A 23,650-nucleotide genomic window follows, 5' to 3' on the forward strand; every position below is an offset into this window, starting at 1 on the left:
AATAACATATGCCAAACATGAAAGTGGAGGTATAATTTGTAAACTGGTATTACCTCTTCTATGTTATCATTTATAGGATTGTGAATTGAAAACGTTGTACCGCTATTATTTTAATTTCAAAAAGTATGCCTGCTGATTGTCTAATGTGAAATAATCACAGAAATGTGGGCAATAAATTGTGCAAATGTCTTCTTCAACTCTTGCCTGCAATTTGGAACTGCTAAATGCCAGTTGTTGAGAAAGGTCCTACCGAAATGACCATAACCTGAGATTCTGTGCTGCTGTTCTTTGTTTAGAAGTGAAAATAAATGGCTGAACCTCTTCAAGAATATGGAGCACCAAGTGTCAGCTCTCTGAGGAATGAGCTGGGCAGATGGGCTGAGCCTTCCCCTGCAGGTGGTAACCTGAGGCTCCTTCTAGCATAGTGCACCTTCAGGAAAGGGAGGGGTTGGGACGGTGCATGGAAGCCCCTGGAGTGCCAAGGTAACATGCCTGCTTCTGTTGGGCTCCAGGTCGAGCATCTGACAGAGTTCCACTGTCTCTCAAGGCCAAGGCCAGTCTCTGGAAGGAGCATGTATCCTTTCTTATAAGGATTTATTGACAAATTATGTATGAAGGCAAGCCCTATCAATATATCTGCTAAGGTGAGCCAGGGATGAACAGAGATGCCAGGGCCTTTCAGTCCTGGCCCCGCTGGCTCATGGTTAGGGGAAGAGCAATCCAGGACACACAATGTACAACATGTAACGTCACTCTTTATTATGAAAGTAAATGGTGATCATGAGTGGGGTGAATACACAGAAAAACTGGCTCTTTGAGTGGTTATGTCACTCAGCCTGCAAGTTAACTTTGGCTTTCTGGTCAGCCAGGCCTCCAACCCCAATCCTGGGCATGGCCTTAGGCTGGTGAAAAGAGGAAACAAAGCAGATGTCAATGAAGACAAAGAAGACATCGAAGGGCTCCTTTTAGTGGATTTGCTTGAGGATTTCTACTGGGATCTTGCTCTTGGTCTAGAGGAAGTAAAGAAAAGGAGTTGGGTTGTCCAAAGAGCCAGATGCTCTGGGTTCCATACCCAGACCACCTGGGCTACAATTTTCTGGCCTTTCTGGAAACATCCATGTCTTACCCACTTGATTCCCAGATCTCACCTGGAGCATAGTGAAAACCTGGTCAGCTTTGGTGTAGTTCTACTCACTGTCCTGAAGGCACCTAAGGGAGAGGAACAGGTGATCTCTGACACGCTGACTATGCAATGCCATGCCTTAATTTATGCTACTTTTTGCTGGGACACATGTACCAATATGAGCACCACTGTAGGGAAAACTAAAATGCCAATTGCTGACATTCATGCCCACTAGAATTCAAAGCAGAAAATCAGGGTTGTTCAAATGAACAAGAGCTTAATACATATTGACAGAAAAAGATGTTCAAGAAATAACAAATAGAAATTCAAAAATGAAAATTATCCACTAATTTTTACATTGTGATATAAGACAGCATTCACCATTTTAAGGTATACAATAATTTTTCTAGTATATTTACAAGATTGTGCAACCATCCCAATTTTATCTACCCAAAACATTTTCACCACCTTAAAAAAAAATACTCCTTACCTGTTAGAGGTCACTCTTCATTCCCTTTTTTGCCCAGACCCTGGTTACCATTAATCTGTTACCTGTCTCTGTGGATTTGCCTATCTGGGGCATTTTATATAAATGGACTCATACAACATGTAGTCTTTTGTGACTGGCTGCTTTCACTTAGCAGAATATTTTCTTGAACTCTTGACCTCAGGTGATTCACCCACCTCGGCCTCCCGAAGTGCTAGGATTACAGGCATGAGCCACTGCGCCCAGCTGACTTAGCATAATATTTTCAAGGGTCATCCATGTTATAGCATGTATCACAACCTCATTCTATTTTATTGCTGAGTAATATTTCATTATATGAACATATCACATTTGATTTATCTTCATAAATTGATGAATATTTGGATTGTTTCCATTTTTGACTATTATGAATAATTCTGCTATAAACACTCATGTTCAAGTTTTTGTGTGAACATAAGTTTTCATCTCTCTTTCTGTAATTGCTGTGTCATATAGAAATTCCATATTTACCATTTTGAGGAACTGCCAAACTATTTTCCACAGTGGCTGCATCATTTTCCATTCTTACCAGCAATGTATGAGGGTTGCATTTTATCCACATCTTTGTCAAGATTTAAAAAAAAATTTTTAATTGACACATAATTGTACATATTTATGGCGTACATAATGATGCTTCAATACATCCAATGTACAGAAAATAGATGAATGTAATTAGCATATCCATCATCTTAAATATTTATCTTTGTGTTGGGAACATTTAATATCCTCCTTCTAGCTATTTGAAACTACATATTATTAACTATAGTCATCCTACAATGCTGTAAAACACTAGAACTTATTCCTCCTATGTAGCTGTAATTTTGTATCTTTAAACAAAGCTCAACCTATTGTTTTCCTCCTATCAACACTTGTTATTTCATTTTCAAAAAATGGTAGCCATCCTGCTGTGTGTGAAGTGATACCTCAGTGTGATTTAGATTTGCATTTTCCAGATGACTAATGATGTTTAGTATCTTTCCATGTGCTTTTTGGATACTGTTTTTTTTTTTTTTTTTTTTTTTGGAGAAATGTCTGTTTGGATCCTTTCCTATTTTAATTGGGTTATTTTCATTTCTATGGTTGAGTTCTAAGAGTTCTTTATATATTCTGAATACAAGTCCCTTATCAGGTGTATAATATGCAAATATTTTCTCTGATTCTTGGGTTGTCTTTTCACTTTATTGATAGTGTATTTTGATGCAAAACAAGTTTTAAATTTTGAAGAAATCCACTTTATCTAATTTTGTGTGTGTATGTGTGTTTTGTTACATGTCAGAAACCATTGCCTAATTCAAGGTCACAAAGATTCACTCTTTTGTTTCCTTCTAAGATTTTTATAGTTTTAGTTCTAACTTTTAGGCCTCTATTTTGATTTATTTTTTGTATATGGCATAAGATAGGGGTACAAATTCATTGTTTGTGAGTGGATATCCAGTTGTGCCTGCACCAGTTGTGAAAAGGCTATTCTTTCGTTATCCACTGGCTTTTTTTTTTTTTTTATTTTTTGGCACTCTGGTTGAAAATCTATTGACCATAAAGGTAAGGATTTTGGTTTATTTTGGACTCTCATTTTATTATATTGATCTATATGTCTGTTCCTAGATCCGTATTACTCAATATGGATTGATTGCTGCAGATTTGTAGTAAGACTGCAGTAACTTTGTAGTGGGTCCTCCAACTTTATTCTTTTTCAAAATTATTTTTTATTCTGCATTCATTGTATTTTCATTTCAATGGTAGGGTTAACCTCTAAATTTCTACAAAGAAGCCAGCTGGGATTTTGATATGGATTTCATTTGCATTGAATCTATAAATAAATTTGGAGAGTACTGCCATTTTAGCAATATTAAGTCTTCCAATCCAGGGACATGGGATGCCATTCCATTTATTTAGGTCTTCCTTAATTTCTTTCTATAATATACTGCAGATTTCAAAGTAAACATTTTGGATTTTTTTGGTTAAATTTGTTCCTACGTTATTTTTATTCTATTGTATGTGGAATTGTTTTCTTAACTTTATTTTCTTATTGTTCATTACAGGTATATGATAATACAATTGGTATATTGATTTTGTATTCTCAAACAATACAGAACTTATTTATTAATTTTAATAGATTTTTGTGTTGTTTACATAGCATTTTATATATACATCATGTCATGTGATCTGAACACTATATTGTTTAAAAATTAATTTCATCATCATTATCAATTAATATATATACCTTATGAGCCTGCTCATTTTTGGAAGCACAACATCTAAATAGTTTTTTTTACAAATTAACTGAAAGTTTCCACTTTTCACTCCCCACTCTTCCCAGCTCACATCTATCCTGAAAGACCCCTAGCACTCACTTCTGAGACTGCTCAAGGTTCATCCCAGACTGGGTGGAGACAGTATGCATTGTTTCTTGCTGCTCCTGGGAGAGGGTGAGCAAGGAGCTGGAGAAGGGTGCAGGCAATGGGATTGAGAAGGCACTCTGGGTCTCTTTCATGCTGGCATTCCTCAGTATCAGCTCATCATTCACAATATACAGACTGAAGAAAAGATAAGCCCTCAGACAAGTGGAAAAATGGACAACCCCACACTTTCAACAATGATCTTGCTTCCACTACCACTGAGGAACCATATTCTTCCCAAGCACCTACTCTGCCCACCTTTCAGATTCCTTGGCTGGTAGGCTTTATCCCTGCTGCAGAGTCTACCTTTGGAGAGGTTGTCTACCAGTTTCCCTAGATTTGTAGATTTAACCCCAACGCATATACAGTTTACAAAATAAGTAGACATCCCATTTTCAGAAAAGGACTGAGTCACAGAGAAATCTTATGACTGTATGAAAAGACACACAACTAATTAGAAAGTATCGTGGCCAAAAAGAAAATCTGATATTCTCCTAATCTAGACCTCTCTTTGGATCTATCAGTTGGCTTTACATGGTACTGAGAACTCCCCGAGGACTGCACCACCACATTCCCACACCACTGACTCTAGGACAGGATGGGTGCTCCCACCCACAACACAGCACTTACTTGGAATTGCTGACAGAAGTCAAGATGAAGGTTCGGGTGAAGGCAAGAACAGAACCTGGAGACTCTCTTTCCACTTTAACAACAACAAACAATGATACCTCCGTTGCACATGCTTTACACATTCACACAGGGTTCTCCAGTCAGGGAGATAATCTCGTGGTACCCTGAAGGGAGCCAGGCTGGTACAACTTTTCAGTGAGGGTCAGGAGGGGGTTTCAGGGATTTAGAGGGCAACAATAGGAACAATTGGCTCCCAGGGATAGAACCCCCTAACATGTATCAGGTCTCTTAACAAACATAAGTTCACTTGATTCATTTTACACATTTGCCCAAGAGATGACCTTACGAACCCATTTTGCAAATGAGGAAACTGAGGGATTAGGTAACAGGACAATGTCCAAAGTTCACAAAGTAAGAACCTGGGATGAGAGCCATTAAACTCTACAGCCTGTGTCCCTAACGGCTGCGCTGTCCAGGTGCAGACAGGCATGGATGTAGATCAGGAAGTAACGACATTTGGGAACAAAACTGGGAGAGAGGAAGGACACAAAGGAAAGGGAACAAAAAGGAAAGAACATAAAGATAACAGAAAGTTGGGAGGAGAGGAAAACCACAAATGGAGAGGAAGAACGCAAGGGGAGGGGAGAGGAGCAACCTGGGAAGCTGAAAGAGTTCTTGGAGTAAGCCCAGCCTGGGGATGGGAGTAATGAGTGATCTGGAGAGGAGAATCTATAGACACTCACCTTCCTTAAATACTCCATTGACAGAAAAGAAGAGCATCCTATCCTGAAAGGGAAGAATAAAAAACTAGAGCCTTCATGATCCTCCTGCCTACCTCCCTACTTCCTACCTACTTCAGCTCTCTGGGCCAGACTGAGCGAGTAAGCAGGTGCTCACCGTCTGGATGCACAAGTCTACCACATAGGAGTTAAGGTCATGTTGAGTTCTGGGCAATACACTGAGGGAGTCCACAATCTCATGTTTTGTGTGCTTCAGCAGCTGAACCCTCAGGCCTGTGTGAGAAAGAGAAGCAATGGGGGTTGCCACATCCTGCCCCCTGTACCCTATTATTGACTCTCCACCCCATTTCCCATGCTGATCTTCCCCCACCACACACTCACGAGAGTCCTTGATATTCTTTATATTCCTGCTGTCCTTTAAGTACTTTTCCAAGTTGCTTCTAGGAGAAAAAGAGGAACAGGAGTGGGTGGTACGGCCAATGCAGACATTTCCAGGAACTGCCCTTTGCAGGGAAGCCACATGGCCCCAGACCAGAGTCAGAACTGAGATACTCACGGGGCTGGGTCCTCAGGGTTGAGGGGAATGGTCAGGGAGAAGCAGGCCTTGTCATGGTAAACACTGAGGAGACCCTTTCTATCTTCAGAGTCATAGATCAAGTAATACCTGTGAAAGAGAAGTGGGGATAGGCTATTTCTGTGGCTTGGGCGCCAAATGAGACTTGAAGACCCCTAAACCCATGAATAGACATTTGCTTGGGGGGCCTTGTCTTGTCTCAACCTTCCACTGCCTCATGATTTTGGGGTACTTACTGAAGCAGGAACTGAAGTACCAGATTCTTTATGATCTCAGATCCTTTATAGCTTTCCTGGAATCAAAAGATGCCTTGAAGCTGTGTGGTTTAAAAAACATCCCTTACAATACCTCAAATCTTGATGGTCCCTCCTTACCTTACAAGGTTTTATTATCTCAGGGGCTTCAACGCCTATTATAATTGGAGATGCTAAATCCTGGCCATCCTGAGAAAGGAAAGAGGTAGTCAGCAGTGCATACCAGGGAGGTAGAGCTGAATGAGTAAGGAGATGAACAAGCCCAGAGGGAACAACGATCAGAGGTGAGGTGTGAAATGGCCCCCTCAAAATTCTATCAGCAAGACAACAGCTGGAGTCTTCAACAGTGGGTCTTGGAAGCCTCTATTATTAGATGCAATTTTTGTGTGAATTAATGAGTGTGAGTGTGTGTGTGTGTGTGTGTGTGTGTGTGTGTTTATGGACATTTTATTCCAGGGAGAATATTCTTGTTTTTTTTTTTCAGGAATCTCTGCCTCTAAAATGGATGAGGGTCTGATACAAACATGTAATCTAGGCAAGGCCCAGAGGACTTGAGGGCAGGCATGGAGGTCATGTACTTGAGTAAGAGGAGACAGTGATAACGGTAAATACTTACCAGGCGTAACAACTCTGGGAAACATTCCAGGATGGTACTGTCCATAACCAAAAATAGAATGAAGTAACTGACAGTTTAGGTTGCATAGCCTGTTTCCTCCCTCTCTTCCCCCTCTCCCTCTCCCTCTCCTTTCTCGTGGTTAGCTTCCACCTAGACTGCCCTGACTCTCCTTTCTCCAGTGCCACAAGCAGCAGCATTGGGAGCTCCAGAGCTTTCTTCCCCTATCTCCCTTCCTTCCTCCCTCCCTCCCTCACCTTTGCCCAAATCCCCAGGGAAGGCTCCGCAGGGAGCAGGAAATGGGGTGGGAGTCCAGTGCTCTGCTACCTCATTGGCTGTCCATCAACCTGCTTGACCAGGCCCTGGCCAAGAGCAAGTCAGCCCTTAGGGATGGCCCAGGATGCTGGGAAAGGGGGTGAGTGAGGCTGGGCTCAGGAGGCAAGAAGGGGAAGGCAGGGCGGTTGACAACAGAAACGGAGTGAAAGTACGGGTGGGAGAGATGGGGGAGACATAGGAGATGAGAGACAAAGGAGAAGCAGGATGCAAAGCAAAGGGAGGGGAAAGATGCTCTACTGTGCGGGTGGACTTCAGGGAGGAAGAGAGGAGAAAAGGGCTCCCCTGCTGCAGCCCTTTCCCTCACCACCCCCTGGCTGGCCCTGGGGACCGAGGCAGGAAAGGAAAACATGTACCTGTTGGGCTGCGGCCTGCTGGATGCAGCTGGAGCCTTTCTCACCTGTGTGAGCTCAGTCTGAGCTGGGCATGGGAAACAGAGCAGCCACAGGGGCAGGAGACTTTCTCCCAGGAGTAGTGAAGGGTCAGGCCCCAGCTCAGCATGGGGTTCAGAGTCTGGGGACCCCCTCTCCTGGCCACTGCATTCTCTTCTGATGGTCCCTGGCATCTGTGCCCCTCTGTGCTGGCGCCTTGACCGAGGAATGCTACCCGTCTCTGGCTACCCAGGGCTCCTCTGAGGCCCCAGGCAGGACGATGTGAGGTGTGGACGGAAGGAGGTGCAGTGCCCTGAGAGGCCTGTCCTTCTGTCTCCTCAACCTCCTCTGCCCACTGCCTCAAGAAGGTGCCCACTTATGGTGCCCTGACTCAGAAAACCCAGGTTTCTCCCCAAGGAGGGCTCAGCTCCTGGCATTGGGCCAGAGGAAGAGATGGCATGATAGCAGCCACCCAGGGCCTCAGCCTTCAGCATGGAGCAGGGAAGCCCCCATGCCAGCGCAGGACAGGTGTGGGAATCTTTTTGGAGCAAGAGAAGGAGAATCCCCCTTGGGACTTGGGAGGGAAACCCTGTCTCAGCATGGAGGCAGGAAGACCTGCCTCAGCATGAAGACCTGGGCTGGGAGACTCTTCTTGGTCCAAGGCACCAGCATCAGAATATTGCTGGTCCTGTGAAGGTGGGGGAGCCCAGCTCCCTGGAGCACACTCACAGAAGGTGCGCTGGAGGAGGCTGGGTGGAGACAAGTGGGAAACACCACAGAGCAGGTGAAAAGGGGAGCATGTCAGAGAAAGGAAAGGAGACCGCTAAGCACAGATGAGTGAGTGACGCCGAGAGAGGAGTGTGTGTGTGTGTGTGTGTGTGTGTGTGTGTGTGTGTGTTTGTGTAGGAGGTCTATGGTCCTCCCAGAGGACCAAGGCTACCTCTTCCTGCAGAAGGGCACTTTCAGATATAGCTCAGTCATCCAGGGAGCAAAGGTGCCCAGGAAGGGCGACAGGGGTTGCCACTGACCTTACATAGGTGGACTGGTCAGAGAAGGTGCTGCACAAGGGGTTCCCTTCTAGCCACAGCTCTTCGAGCTTCAGCCCTTTGACCTTGCCCAACTCCCACACCGACTTCAGCTAAGAAAGATGGGGAGGAAACTGGAGAATGAGGGCCAGGGAAAGACAGACACCCGGGACCCTGGGCCCCAAATTCCCCCAGCCCTCACAGTCACCTACAGACACCAGACACCTCTGTCTGCCTGTTGCCATCATCCTGATGTATACTGTCATCCACCCTCCACCCAAGTTGATCCGGCTCCCTCTTCTCACCTTATTTTTGGAGAGGTTCAGGATCTTGACTTTGGGGGCCTTCTCTGTAATGTCGGACAGGCCATCCAGCTGGTACAGTTTGTTGTTGCACAAGTTCAAAGATAGTAGCTATCGGGTAAGAACAGTTAGAGTGGCGGATAGTATCTTGAGCCTTGGAGACAAATCTGCCTTTAACCCCATCTCTTCCACCCCTCTAATTAAATAGTAGCACTCGGCCTAAGGCCTCACCTCAGGAAAATTTGTTGAAATGATCTTCAGAGTGGCAGCCATGTCGTTTCTTCGATTCAGGCTTATATCAAAATGATGTTTCACCAAGTCTTCAGGAAGCCAAGAGAAGGGAATCAGAAGGCTGAGAGGGCCCAGCTAGATCAGTACCAGCATCAACCCCTCCCAAAGTTGCCATCCATATAAGTCTCCTTCCCAGGCAGACTGCTCTGCCCCTACTTGCCTTAGAATTGTTGCTGTCAGCCATACCTGGGTCAAAGCAGAGACTCTGGAGATCAAGAGCTTGCTGGGAGACATCATATCGTTTGTTCATGGTCAGCTATAGAGATAGAGATGAAGAGAGAAGCTCTGAGGCTCTGGTGGTGGTGACAGGGAAGTATAGGGGTGGGGGAAGAAGAGGTGCCTTGAGTCTGTATTACCTTTAGCTGTGTCATCACTTTTGGTTTCATCTTTTTCTTCATAGACTGGGGGTCAGTAGAAAGATTGACAAAAACAAATACCTGCAAGAAGGTGAGGCAAGGTGAGCACCAGGACCTCTAATCTCAAAAAGACAACCACTAGTCCATGGCCTGTCCTCCTGTCCAGAGATAGATTACATATCAGGAATATTGTTGACATAAACCTTTTCGTTTTCCTCATCATGAATCTTGCAGTTGACTTTCTTTAATGCACAGGCAGCATGAACATCCTGGACAAAGAAGTGGGCCTGATTTTTGTTGTAGTGGAACTACAGGGAGTGAAGGCAAGAATAATAGTGTCAGAGGCCAGTGGTCCCTTCTGAGTGAGGCCTCTCCGCCTCCCCTGTGCCCACTCATCTGGCTTCACCATATTCTCTTACATTGACTGGAGTGAAGGAGACATTGCAATGACTCTGGATTGAATTCACTATCCATGTCTTATCATACTTTATCCCATAAGGAATCTAATGGTGAAAAGAAGAGATGGGATAGAAGAGAGACAACATGGAGTTAAGCCTGGAAAATAGACCCAACTAAGTGTTTTATTCTAACCTTCTAGTGGAGCTTCAAAAGACTTCTGAGATAGGGACCATTAACATAATTTCAACTTTTTATTTTTTTGCCAGACGTGGAATTCCTAGTTGTTATCTTTACTCTTTATTCCAAATTTACCCCCAAGATAATAAAATTCAGATGTTCTAAATAATCTTTTTTTAAGGTGCTAGGAGGTTCTACCTATTGGAGACTCAGCCTGCACCTCTGACAAGAACTCCAGAAACTCAACACCACTACACTCAGCTTGAGCTATGAGGCATCTGGTGGAGAGCTGCTCCATCTTCTTGGCAGTAGTTTACACCTTTGCTTTTAGACAATCTCTTGTGCCCTCTTGCAGTCAGCCTATTCCCCTTACATTGCTTTTCTGAACCTGCCCTTAGATGTTAACTCCCCTTGTCCTCTGAAAAATATCTAGTCTGTCTTTCTTTCTTTCTCTCTTTCTTTTCTTTCTTTCTTGTCTTTTCTTTCTTTCTTGTCTTTTCTTTCTTTCTTGTCTTTTCTTTCTTTCTTGTCTTTTCTTTCTTTCTTTCTTTCTTTCTTTCTTTCTTTCTTTCTTTCTTTCTTTCTTTCTTTCTCTTTCTTTTTTTCTTTCTTTTCTTTTCTTTTTTGTCTCTCTTTCTTTCTCTCTTTCCTTCCCTCCCTCTCTTCCTCCCTCCCTCCCTCCTTCCCTCCCTCCCTTTGTCTTTCTGTCTTTCTTTCACAGAGTTTTGTTTTTGTCACCCAGGTTGGAGTGCAATGGCGCAATCTCTGCTCACTGCAACCTCCGCCTCCCAGATTCAAGTGATTCTCCTGTCTCAGCCTCCTGAGTAGCTGGGATTACAGACATGTGCCACCACACCTGGCTAATTTTTGTATTTTTAGTAGACAGGATTTTACCATGTTGGTCAGGCTGGTGTCGAATTCCTGACCTCCAGTGATCTGCCCGCCTCGGCCTCCCAAAGTGTTGGGATTACAGGCATGAGCCACTGTGCCCCGCCAATATCTAATATTTTTACACGTGATTAACACAACTCTCCCTGACCCGCCTTTCCTGCATGTTTTTTGGCATTTTCTCAGGACACTCACTGTGACCTTGAACCAGGTCCCCGGGTCTCCATTCTGTGTCTTCTTCTCCACTTCCCTCTCTGGAGAAATTATATCTTGGAATTCACTATGGCATTTCATAGTCCTACTATTGGGTTGTAAGGTACAGGGGTTGCTGTAGGGAAATGGATAAAAATATATGCCTATAAATGTATAGAAATACATAGAAATGTGACACAGTTTTTCATACACCCTCAACTCACTGAAAACCAGGTCTGCAATTAGGATTTCTCAGCCATTACTTCACTTCTAGCATTCTTCAGTTTTTCAATGAGAAGAAAAAAAGAAGACTACAGAGACTGAAAGAAATACAAAGTTCCAGGGGCTGCTATGTGCAAACCAACCTGCCTGATCACTTACTTTCTTATTTGGGGGTCCTCGTGGACATCCCTCACCTCCACATTTTCATCATCCTCCTGAAGGTGGGGAGGTGGGAGCTCATACCCATCGTGTTCATCATGAAGGTTCTCCTTTCCAAAATTATCCTGGGAAGAATCTCTACCTTTATTTTCTCCTTGAGGAGAGCTGTTACCATCACTGTGTTCTGAAATTTGGAACAAAAATACAAGTTTGAAGACACATCAGTGGTCACATACCATTTACCATTTCTTGGCCTAACACCATAGTATGGCAAGCAAAGTGTCAGCTTGCCCTAATAGAGCAGTAACACAACCCCCAGAAAGCAAACTCCTCTACCTGTCCAGATAGGAGGGCCTTTTCTTACAGATGACATAATTAGGGAAGAAATCTTAAAGGAGGAGGTAACTGTGTGGAACCATTTGGAAAATGGAGCAGCATTTATAAAGAAGAGAAGTGTGAATGTTCATGGATTAGACAGGACATCAGCCACACCCCAGGAAGGATCCAAATCTTGCCTTCTCTTGTGCCACTGTAGTCTAACAATCTCACCGAAACATGATTGGCAACCTCTCTCACACCTCCCAAATGCAATCAGCCACGAAATTGATTTTATTAATAATCAGCAAGCTGTACTGTCTCTTCTAATGCAAACTTTCATGACAGGGTAGATTGATGTATCATCCTACTAAACTGTCTCTTTGCCTCCAGCCTTGCCTTCAACAATACGCTTTTTGAAATACACACAGTGATCTGTCTTTTTGCTGACCCTGAAGTGCCTTTCAGCTGAGAAGACAATGCTTCTAACCTCTACTCTTCTATAACAAGGAGCTGAACAATGATCATAAATGATAGGTGTCAACTACAATTTCCAAGTGTTTAGAGATTTTTCTGTGGTCAGAGAGAATAATCTGTATGACTTTCATTCTTTTAAATTTACTGAGGTTTGCTTGATGGCCCAGGACATGGTCTGTCTCTGTGAACACAGTCTATCATGAATGTTGTAAGATATGTGGGCAAAAAGTATACTCTGCTGTTGTTGGGGATGTTGAAGGCCCCAATGATAATTGTGGACTTGGCTATTTCAGCTCCATCAGTTTTTGTTTCATGTATTTTCAGCCTTTGCTGTTTGGGTGTGTACACAGTTAGAATCATTCCATCTTCCTGGTGGATTGATCTTTTTATCATTATGTAATATCATTTTTGTTTCTACAGATTTTCTTTGCTAGCAAGTCTACTTTATCAAATATTGTGGACTCAGGCATGCTTATTATGTGTTTCAGTTATATTTCACAATGTATTTGCTACTAGGAATTTCCTTGTTCACCCTCCATATTCCCCATCAACATGTTCAATTAACCACGTGGCAAGATTTGGAAGTTTAATTTACAGCTACAAAAATGAGATAGTATCAATTCTCTTTCCCATAAGCATATTGATGAAGGATATTTTATTTTTATCACATTCAACAGCAACAATAATAATACTAATGGTTTTGAAGGTGGGGATTAAGGATATTAGACTATTTGAAGCCAGCTTCCTTTTGGCATCTAAATGTAATGTTCTCTAGGCTTGTATTTAATTTAATTTTTATATATTTTATTGAGACATGGTCTTACTCTGTCACCTAGGCTGAAGTGCAGAGGTATGATCTTGGCTCACTGCAACTTCCACCCCTCAGGCTGCAGTGAATCCTCCCACCCCAGTCTCCCAAGTAGCTGGGACTATAGGTGCACACCACCATGCTAGGCTATTTTTAAAAAAAATTTTGGTAGACATGGGGTCTCAACATGTTGCCCAGGCTGATTTCGAACTCCTAAGCTCAAGAAATCCTCCTGCCTCGGTCTCCCACACTTCTGGGATTATAGGCATGAGCCACCATGCTCATCCATAGGTTTGTATTTTATACATATTATATATTAATTACACCATGTTATCTCAGGACATATTTGTGAGTAAACATTCTGTTCACTCCTGATCCATTTACAATATAATTGTTACGACCAGGCCTCAGATGAACTCCTCTGGAAAGTCATTGCTTTCACCGTGCGACCCATGGTCAGGATAGTCTTGTTACTCACAACCTTTGGGACTTTTCTTGTAAGGCATTGGAAGTGAAATTAAATATGGGTAGAACATTTGATCCAGAAATGTTCAGTCCCTAAAATTTGATGATAGCTTGTAATGCTCTCTTTTTCTCATAATTCACATTCAACTGATCAGGAAAGTCTCTTGACTCTACCTTTACAATATATCCAGAGTCTGGTCCCTTTTCATTCCCTCCATTGCTACTACCCTGGCAAGGTCACCAACATCTATCCGCTGGATTACATTGCCTTCCAACTTGTCCCTCTGCTTTTACACTTGCTTCCTTACCATACATTTTCATCATGGGGGGAGAGTGATTTCTTTAAAGCATAAGTCAAATCTTCTCATTCCTCTGCTCAAAAATCTTTTAACAAACTTCAATCATATTGTAAAAATATCTGTAACCTGCTCTTTTCAGTTAACATTTTATATCATTGTATGTTCAGAACTAATATTTAATTGATTTTTATTATTTATCAAATTAATATGCTTTCCTTTACAGACATTGTGGAAATTAAAGCCAAGGTCACCTATTTACCAGAGCAAGAACTGATGGTTGAATCTCATTGAGCTGGAAGCTCAGGAAAGAAGAAATATGATTAGTCCAAAATTTATATTTTTCATATTTTCTAAAATGTCTAAATAACAATTTCTGACTTTAATATAATTTATACATTAGATTATTATTTTAGTTAAAATCTGTTACAAACTTTAATCTAAAAAAAATTCAAATTTTAATAAATCCTTCAAATTTTTGCTACTATAAACAATGCTACTAAGAATAGGATTATAGATACCTTCTATTATTTGTTGACAGTTTTTCCTGCAATAATTCTACAAGTGGATTACTTTGATCAAAACATGAATGCTTTCAAATTTAAGAGATTTTTAGAAGTGGCATTTAAAATATATATTTATACTTATTTGCATGCTAATAAAGAGTGACTGAATGAGCTTATATTCTCACCAGTTCATGAACCATTTTGAAAATTTGTATATGTTGATACAAAGATTGCCCTTTTTAAAGTGTATATTTGAAAAACATTGCCTCAATGTACATATTCATAATTAGGAGGATGGCTGGAAGAGAAGGATCCAGAATTTATTATCAGGGTAGTGGCTGAGATATCAGAGAGTAGTTGAGCCTGAAAGAGACCTGATGTTCTCATAAACAAGAGGCAAACAATCAAGGATGGAAGCATAAGATGACGATGAGCAATAGCCATACAATAAAATGAGAAAAAGCTTCTGATATACTGAATCCATGCTAACCATATACGTCCATCTTGAAGACTTCATGGAAAGCATATTACATGTGTTTACCCATTCCTGTGGCATTATCTTCTAAACATTAGAGAGAAGCCACAGTAAAGAAGATAACAATGAGGATAATAAGAACTATACCAAACTCAGCATTTGAAAAAATAAATTTAGAGTTTTTCTTCCAGTAAAAAGAGATTAGTTAAGTTGTACCAAACTTCCAACTGAGAATAACTAGAAAAGTATGGAAAATCACTTAAAATAAAGATTATTTAAAGGTATCAAAAAGCTAATAATACAATAACTTGTTATGGGGGAAACACCAGGGGCAAAAAGGGAACTCAGAATGTAATCCCAATCCTTGGGGCTGATTTTTTTCTAGCAGCAGTTGATGATTCCTAAGGATGTAGGTAACATGCTAAAATGCTGTGAATTTTTGCCAAATTCCCACAGAATCATAGAGCTAAGCGCATAAAATTTGAAGTTGGGCATGTTAAGGAGAGGGGACCTTGGCAAACCACCCAGGCTTAGATAGGAACCTCTAAGAGCTATGTCAAGTAAATATGGGTAAACTGGAAATAGGCCAGCCCTCCAAGGAACTGAAGTCCAAATTAATAATCTCAATCATCAATGAGATTAAAGAGATTTGGGGTTTTCCTTGCAACCTAGCAAGTTGACAGAAAGAAAAAAAATCTTCCCTCGAGCAAGACAACTTCATCCTAGGACTGAAATAAATAAATCTATAATTTATTATATATAGTTCCCTGAAAAAAAATAGGTAAAAAAGGAGATAAAATGACATGATTAAATACCAAGCAAGCCAAAAAAAGGACAATAAAAAACACATAAAATCCGAATACTCAGATAATCGCATTATTGTCAAGAATATAAAAGATTATATTTCAGCCAAGAATTGAAAAATATAAAAAAATGAACAGAATTTCTAGAGTCCGTAAATGAAATAACTGTCATTAAGAACAATTATGTGATTAGTAGCATAACATCATAGATGTATTTTTGTGGCCTTTACCCTTCAGGTGGCAATGTACGTTCTTGCCTTATTACGGTCTAATGCACATTAGTTCTTTTATATCTCCTTGAACAACATGGGGGTTTGGAATAGTACAAATACACAAAATGATGAAGGGTACAAAAAGACACGGCAAAACTAAAGGGGATACAGTAAATACATCAAATATGTTTAATCTGAGTTTTAGAAGGAAGAAAAGAGAAGAGTGCATAAACAGTATTTCAAGGTATAAAGTTTGAACAGTTTCAAAAAGTAACAGAAGATGCCAAGTAACAGATGCAAGTAGCAATGTATATTTCAAGTACAGCGGAGTATGAGGAAAACAAAACCCAGGTGCATCCTAGTAAAGCTGTTGAAATCCAAAGAAAAAAGCAAATATTCAAAGCAAAATGAAAACAACAGGTTATCTTCAAATAAGCAAAAATAAGGCTGATCAATATATAATTTTTAAACAGAAATAATGTAGCTTAAAGAAAGTAATGTTATATATTCAGAGTGCTAAAGTGTAATAGCCATAGGTCTAGAATTGTGTGTTTATTTAACTTCCATTTTTTGAAAGATACAAAATGGAAGTTAAACATCTGTGATACTGCAAACTATATATTAGATCTTCAACCCTGTTTGCTGGCATACAACTCCTAAAATTTTTATAAACTCCAAAGTGAAGTCTTTTTGTATGCTAGGCTGGCAGCCCCTAGTAGCTTCAGGATGAGGGATGGTCACTGGAAAGGGCACGGCAGTATTAGAAGGCTGGGACTTTCAAGGGGCTGAAGGATAAGTCAGTCACCAATGGCCAATGGATTAATCAGTCATGCATGTATAAAAAGCGAAAGGACAGGGTTCAGAGAGCTTCTGGATAGATGAACACATGAAAATTCCTGGATGGTGGCACACCTGAGGAGGGCATAGAAGCTCCACATCCCTTTCCTGTACCTTGCCCCATACATCTATTTGTCTGTATTCTTTGCAATATCCTTTATAATAAGCTAGTAAACATAAGTGCTTCCCTGAGTTCTGTCAGCCATTCTAGCAAATTAATCAAATTCAAAAAGAGGGTCATAGGAACTCCAACTTGAAAGCGATCAGTCAGAAATTCTGAAGACCCAGCACTTTGGGGGGCCGAGGCGGGTGGATCACGAGGTCAAGAGATCGAGACCATCCTGGTCAACATGGTGAAACCCCGTCTCTACTAAAAATACAAAAAATTAGCTGGGCATGGTGGCGCGTGCCTGTAATCCCAGCTACTCAGGAGGCTGAGGCAGGAGAATTGCTTGAACCCAGGAGGTGGAGGTTGCGGTGAGCCAAGATCGCGCCATAGCACTCCAGCCTGGGTTACAAGAGCGAAACTCCATCCCCCCAAAAAAAAAAAAAAAAAATTCTGAAGACCCAGACTTCCCACTCGTGGTGTCTGAAGGAGGGGGTCAGTCTTGGGGACTGAGCCCACAATCTGTGGGTTCTGATGCTATCTCCAGGTAATCTAATTTTGACACTATCAAAATTAAATTAGAGGACACACAGCAAGTGTTTACTACAAAACTGATTGCTTGCTTGTTGGTGGGGAAAACTCCCGCCACATATTTGGTCACAGAAGTCTTCTGTGCTGATGGTTGTTGTAGAGTGAGAAAATAGAAAAAAGCACTTTGAGATTTTTTCATACTTGTGACTTTTTTTTTTTTTTTTGAGACAGGTCTTGCTTTGTTGCCACCTAGGCTGGACTGCAGTGACATGATGTTGGCTCACTGCAACCTCCTCCTCCTGGGCTGAGGCAATCTCCCACCTTAGCCTCTAGAGTAGCTGGGACTACAGGCATGCGCCACCACGCCTGGTTAATTTTTGTTACTTTTTTGTAGAGAGGGGGTTTTGCCATGTTTTCCAGGCTACTTGTGACTTTTTGTTGTTGTTGTTGTTGTTGTTGTTTTGAGACGGAGTCTCGCTCTTGTTGCTCAGGCTGGAATGAAACGGCACGAACTCAGCTCACCGCAACCTCCACCTCCCGCATTCAAGCGATTCTCCTGCCTCAGCGATTCTCCTGTGTCAGCCTCCCAAGTAGCTGGGATTACAGGTGCGTGCCACCACACCCAGCCAATTTTTGTATTTTTAGTAGAGACGGGGTTTCACCATGTTGGCCAGGCTGGTGTCAAACCCTTGACCTCAAGTGATCCATCTGCCTCAGCCTCCCAAAGTGCTGGGATTACAGGCGTGCGCTACCGCACCCGGCCCTGCTTGTGACATTTTAATCCAAACGAAAGCTAAGCAAATTTGTCGCCAGTCAACTCAAAACTAAAGACTCATCCTCAGGCCAAAGAAATATGATCCCAGTTTGAGGAATGTAAACACAAGAAGGAATGAAGAATAATGACATTGGCAAATATGTAGGAAAATCTAAATAAATATTTACTATATAATACAGTGATTACATCTTTAAATAATTTAAATATGTGTTCTCATTGTTCAGCTCCCAAAGTGAGTTCTCTTATAAGTGAGAACATGCAGTGTCTGGTTTTCTGTTCCTGCATTAGTTTGTTGAGGAAGGGGAACAACACACACAGGGGCCTGTGGTGGGAGGGTTAGGGGAGGGAGAGCATTGGGAAAAATAGCTAATGCATGCTGGGTTTAATACCTAGGTTATGGGTTGATCTGTACAGCAGATCACCATAGCACACGTTTATCTATGTAACAAACCTGTACATCCTGCACATATACCCCAGAACTTAAGATAAAAGTTAAAAATAATTTTATGCACAATAGTATATTGGGAGGGACATTAAGAGAGTTAAAATATTGGAAGGTATCTGTGTTGTCCAAGGATATGTGAAAGAACTAACATACATTAGACTGTGATAAGGCAAGAATGTGTGTTGTAATCTGAAAGGTAGACTACAAAAATAACAAAAGAATGTCACATTGTCAAGCCAAATGAAGCAAAAAATAACAATTTAAAAATAATTTAAAATTTTACAAAGGAAAAGAGAAAATTAGAATAGGAAAATAGATGTAAAGCAAACAGAAAGATGTTATATTTAAGCCAAATTATATGTGGCATTATGTTATATGTAATGTACTGAAGGTTTCAAATAAAAAGCAGAAATCGTTAGACTTGATTAAAAATTAATTTAACCAACTGCTCCTTAACAGTAACATATGTAAAACAAAACACAGGACATTTGAAAAAAAAGGCAAAAAAAAATACCATTAAAACACTGACCAAATGAAAGCTGGTATAACCATTCATAAGAGAAAAAATATACTTTCAGTAAAACATCACTAGAAGAGGAAGGGATATTTTATAATGATAAATGGTTCAGTTCAACATAAAGATGTTAATAAAACAAATCTGTGTTTATTTTTTAGTGCAAAGCCAAAATATACATGGCAATAAATTGATGGAATTTGGGCTCTTGCTACTTCCCATTTAAAGGAGACTCTGCTAGGTGTCATGTGGGTGGAGTGGAGGTAGGAAGGGGGCTCAGTCCCTCCTGCCCTGTGGGGACCTGAAACCAAGGCTTCATGCTGATCAACTCACCCATGGTGTGTCCTGAAGGCAGTGACTTTTCACCAATGTCCTCACAGGAGAATCTTTGTGGTCTGGAGCTGGGGGTTTTCAGAAGTTTGAGGAGGGCAGCCAAGGAAGGTGACAGCAAGTCCCAAGCCACTTTGTTAGTGAACAAAATGGAGTCCTTACAGGAAATTCCTTCCTCAAAGGCATAGAGAGGAGACGTCTGGGGGCTAGAGGAGACTAAGTTTACTATTCTTACTGCCCTCTAGGTTTCCTACCAGCCTGAACCCCAGGGAGTTGTTTCCAAGGGAGATACTCTTGCAGAATTGGTTAGCTCCAATCACAGGGCCTCGGGCCTAGGTACTTGTTACAAACAGAGAACTTAGCTATTTAGGCTCTTTCCAATACATTACATTGTATTCCTTCATGTAACAGGAGAAAACTTATTTACAGAATCACCAGCTCCTTGCTCTCCCTGAAGTTTACTAATTACAAAATATTAAACACTATGAAACATGTATTTTGAAAATAAAGTCATTCTGCACCTTCTGTCAGTATGATCACCACACGATGACCTAAAGATATTCGCTGTAAATAATCTATTTACCAATCTAGTGCACACTTTCTAGATGTGCAAAGCAGATATTTACCTACCTTAAAATATGTGTAACAAACATACATATATATTATTTTAAGAATTTGAAGTCACATAATCTTCTGCAAACTGATTTTTTTCAATATTGTGACATCTTTTAATTCTCATTTGTTTAATCAATGTAGTTTGGACACAAATGTCTATTATAGAGTCATTTTGCTTTTCAGGGAAATTAACTCTTGATATTTGTTACACTTTCTCCTGGTTAGCACAAGTCCTTTAGTACAGGGTTATTAACACAAAGTCTGCAATATTGTTGCAAATATGTTCTTCCAGCTTTTCACATTTAAATATTTTTTGTTTTGGCAATATAGAAAGTATTTCTAAACTTTTAGTAAATTTATGACTTTAAAATAAAATAGGTAATTCTTTGGGAGTAGACTGGGAACGGAAGAACACACAGTGAATAGGAAGGGAAGAAAAGGAGTCAGGGAAGCTGGGAGAGTTCTGAGAGGGAGCTCAGCCAGGGGGAGGGAGCAGTGGGGGATTTGGGGAGGAGACTCTATAGACACTCACCTTCTTTGAACACCCTGTTTACAGAAAAGTAGAGCATCTATTCATGAAAGGGAAGAGCTTAGGTGCTCAGGATCCCCCTTAGCCTCCTACCCACCTCTGGCTCTCTGGGCCTGTCCGAAGGAGGAAGCAAATGCTAACTGTCTGGTACCATATGTCCACCAGGAAGGAGCTGAGGTCATGCTGAGTTTTGGGCAACACACTGAGGAAGTCCACAATGTCATGTTTTGTGTGCTTCAGCAGCTGCCCCCGCTGGTCTGTGGAGAGGAGAAGCAAAGTTTGGGGGAGGGCTGCCACATCCTGGCCCTTGGCCTCTGTGATTGCTTCCATCATACCTCCTTACCTTGCCCAGTCTTCCCCATCACACACTTACAGGAGTCCTTGAGTATTTTTTATTCCTGATATCCTTGATGTACTTGTACAAGCTGCTCCTAGGAGAAAAAGAAGAGCAGGAATGGGTGGTCTGGCCAGTGTGATCATTTCCAGGAGCTTGCCTGTGTCTGCTGGGGATCCTATTTCTCACTATCATACTGATGTGCAGTACCATCTACCATCAACCCAAATTTGATCTGGCCATTTCTTCTCATTTCATTTTTGGTGAGGTTCAGGATCTTGACTTTGGGGGCCTTCTTTATAATGTCAGACAGGTCATTCAGCCAGCAAACTGTGTTGCTGTGCAAATTCAAAGACAATAGCTTCTGGGGAAGAAGACTTAGATAACCACAGAGTAATCATTACTGTCTAGGGCCTCAACAACAGAACTCTCTCCTTTCTTTTGCATTTCATTGATGTGCTCCTTTCCCTGACCCCATTCTTTTAATTGTTTTAAGAACATTGGGAATGTCAACAAAAATAATGTCTACTGATTTCTCTGGAGGCAAATTAGGAAAGGTGTTCAGAAGAATAAATAGATGTGAATCTGTTGGAGAAAGCACTAGAGTGAGAAACAGACCCATTTCTCTGCTGTAATAGCTGAGTCAAGGGAGTAATCATGATGGCTTTCTTCTTTATATTTTTATTTGTTTTGTAAATTAAACAGTTGATAATATTTCAATTTTACAATACACATTTGTTTGAAAAAATCCACCGCTTACATTTTGCATAATTTACAGACCTCTGAACTTGCAGACACATTTCTAGGAATTCATCATACAAGAGGTTCTTGTTGTATAGATCTAAAAAATGTTATTATACACTATTTAAATTATAATAAAAATTTATTATGAACTATTTTACATATGCCAAATAATGTCAGAAATAATTTTAGTTATTTCTGACCTAAAGCTTCCCTTTGATGTCTGTTGTTTTGTTAACAGACCTTTAATGGGCACCTCTCTGTGTCAGGCTATGATGCTTACTGAGAGATGCAAAAATGAGTAAGATTTGATGATTTCTACTCTGTGATAATTACAAAAGTATGTACAAGGCAAATACATAAGCTTATAATGATCTTATAGAAAAACTGTGTTTGTTTTGCATTTTCATAAGCAGCATGAGTCTAATTAATATTGATGAAGAATTTTGGAGTCGCACTGAAACGTGTAAAACAATTTCATGAACTATTAATCCTAAACCTTTGGTGAATTAAAAAACCTAACTTCTGGCCTGGGTGGGAGCTGCACTGCCAACCCCAGGTGGGGGCTGGGCAAAGGAGCAGGGTGTGATCAGCTATAGGTCCAACCCTTAGGTTTACATGACTGTGGTCTGAGTTCCCCAGCCCCTCTCCTCCTTTTTTAAAGATGAGATTTAGCACACTCTCGGCTATTTAAACATTCAGCATTTCTTGAGTATGTATGTTGAGGCCATCTGAGCTCATAGCTGATTCAGTAACCAGTTTCATGCTGTGCCATTCATACTCACTACTTAATATTGCCATGGTGAAAATGTGGAAGAAAAATGTATCTATGTGTGTCTGGGAAGCATATACACTTGTACATTTTTTCATACTCTGATTCTGTAACATTTCTGAGTTTCGTTTTGTTTTACGGGAAAAAAAGTGATAAAGCAGTCAGAAGAACAAGAGGTTTACTATTGATGCTTAGGGTCGTGTGACCTTGGCTGGCCAACAGAACTACATGGCCAAATTAATTTATGAGAATAATAATTTTTCCAAAGCCAATTTTTTTCTGGTATTCATGTCAATATCATGAATAGAAAGGGAGAACCATAAAGGATAAATAACATGATGTTCAGTTACGTTTATGTAAACCTAAAGAAACAATGTGGTGGCAGGCACAATCAACTAAACTCTAGGGACTTGATGATGTTGCTTGGAAGGCATCCATACCTGCATTTTGCATTCTTCATATGTAATCATATTGCCAAAGACAAACTATTTCATCATTTATTGTAAATAACACTTCCCCTCGGACCTACCATAGGTTTTTGTGATGTACTGTCTTCCAGCTGGAATAAAAATTACTGAGTTGCATTTAAAAAAAAAAGAACAAAAGCTTAACTTCTGTAGTTGTCATGAAACTTCGTAGGATAGGCTATGTAAACTGTTGCCCATAGTACTCAGTGTGAAATAAGAACTTTAAAAATGCTGGTTCTCTTCCCTCTACTCCCTGATATTTCACATCATATACAAGATTTAAAAACACTTTTAAAGAAAACTGCAGAGTAAAATATCCAAGTCTGAGAGCATAATTGCTACTCTGTAAGCTAGCCTACACAGTAATATTATCCTATTCTTTCCACTATAAACAGTTCTTAGTCTAGAAGAGCTGTGGGAATGTGGATTATTTATACAAACTAGATCATTATAAGCTAGATCAACTTGCCTTGGAATTGAATCCTACTTATAATCTTGTAAACTCTGTTGCTGCAGGAGGGCATTTCCAAGCTTGTCCAATTACATTATTTAGAAATAACGTATTATTTTTCCTTTATTTTCTTGTTTACTAAGTCTCCCATTGTTCCAAGGGTCCTGGTAAAGTATTGTTAGCAGGAACTTTGAACACTAAAGAAAATCAAAGCTCAGTTGATGGATGGAGAAACTGAGAGCCTAACAATATTTGAGAAAATGCCATGGGATTGT

General features: G+C 40.7%; 1 protein-coding gene across 1 annotated transcript; it reads right to left on the reverse strand.

Annotated features, from left to right (window-relative positions):
• Window positions 1-1,010: 1,010 nt before the first annotated feature.
• LOC116543631 (nuclear RNA export factor 2-like) lies at window positions 1,011-22,927 on the reverse strand. Its single transcript, XM_032269341.1, is given in 23 exon segments — window positions 1,011-1,209; window positions 4,001-4,183; window positions 4,676-4,748; window positions 5,419-5,461; window positions 5,573-5,688; window positions 5,797-5,855; window positions 5,972-6,079; window positions 6,226-6,281; window positions 6,364-6,432; window positions 6,860-6,896; window positions 8,589-8,698; window positions 8,891-8,998; window positions 9,119-9,207; window positions 9,365-9,434; window positions 9,535-9,615; window positions 9,738-9,842; window positions 9,954-10,037; window positions 11,194-11,326; window positions 11,572-11,755; window positions 20,614-20,650; window positions 20,752-20,867; window positions 21,155-21,308; window positions 22,898-22,927. Coding segments are annotated over 23 exon segments (2,244 nt in total).
• Between the last annotated feature and the right edge of the window lie 723 nt (window positions 22,928-23,650).

The sequence above is a fragment of the Sapajus apella genome, unplaced genomic scaffold (assembly GCF_009761245.1).
Source record: "Sapajus apella isolate SASKATOON/1434 unplaced genomic scaffold, GSC_monkey_1.0 scaffold191, whole genome shotgun sequence".
Classification (NCBI taxonomy): Eukaryota; Metazoa; Chordata; class Mammalia; order Primates; family Cebidae; genus Sapajus; species Sapajus apella.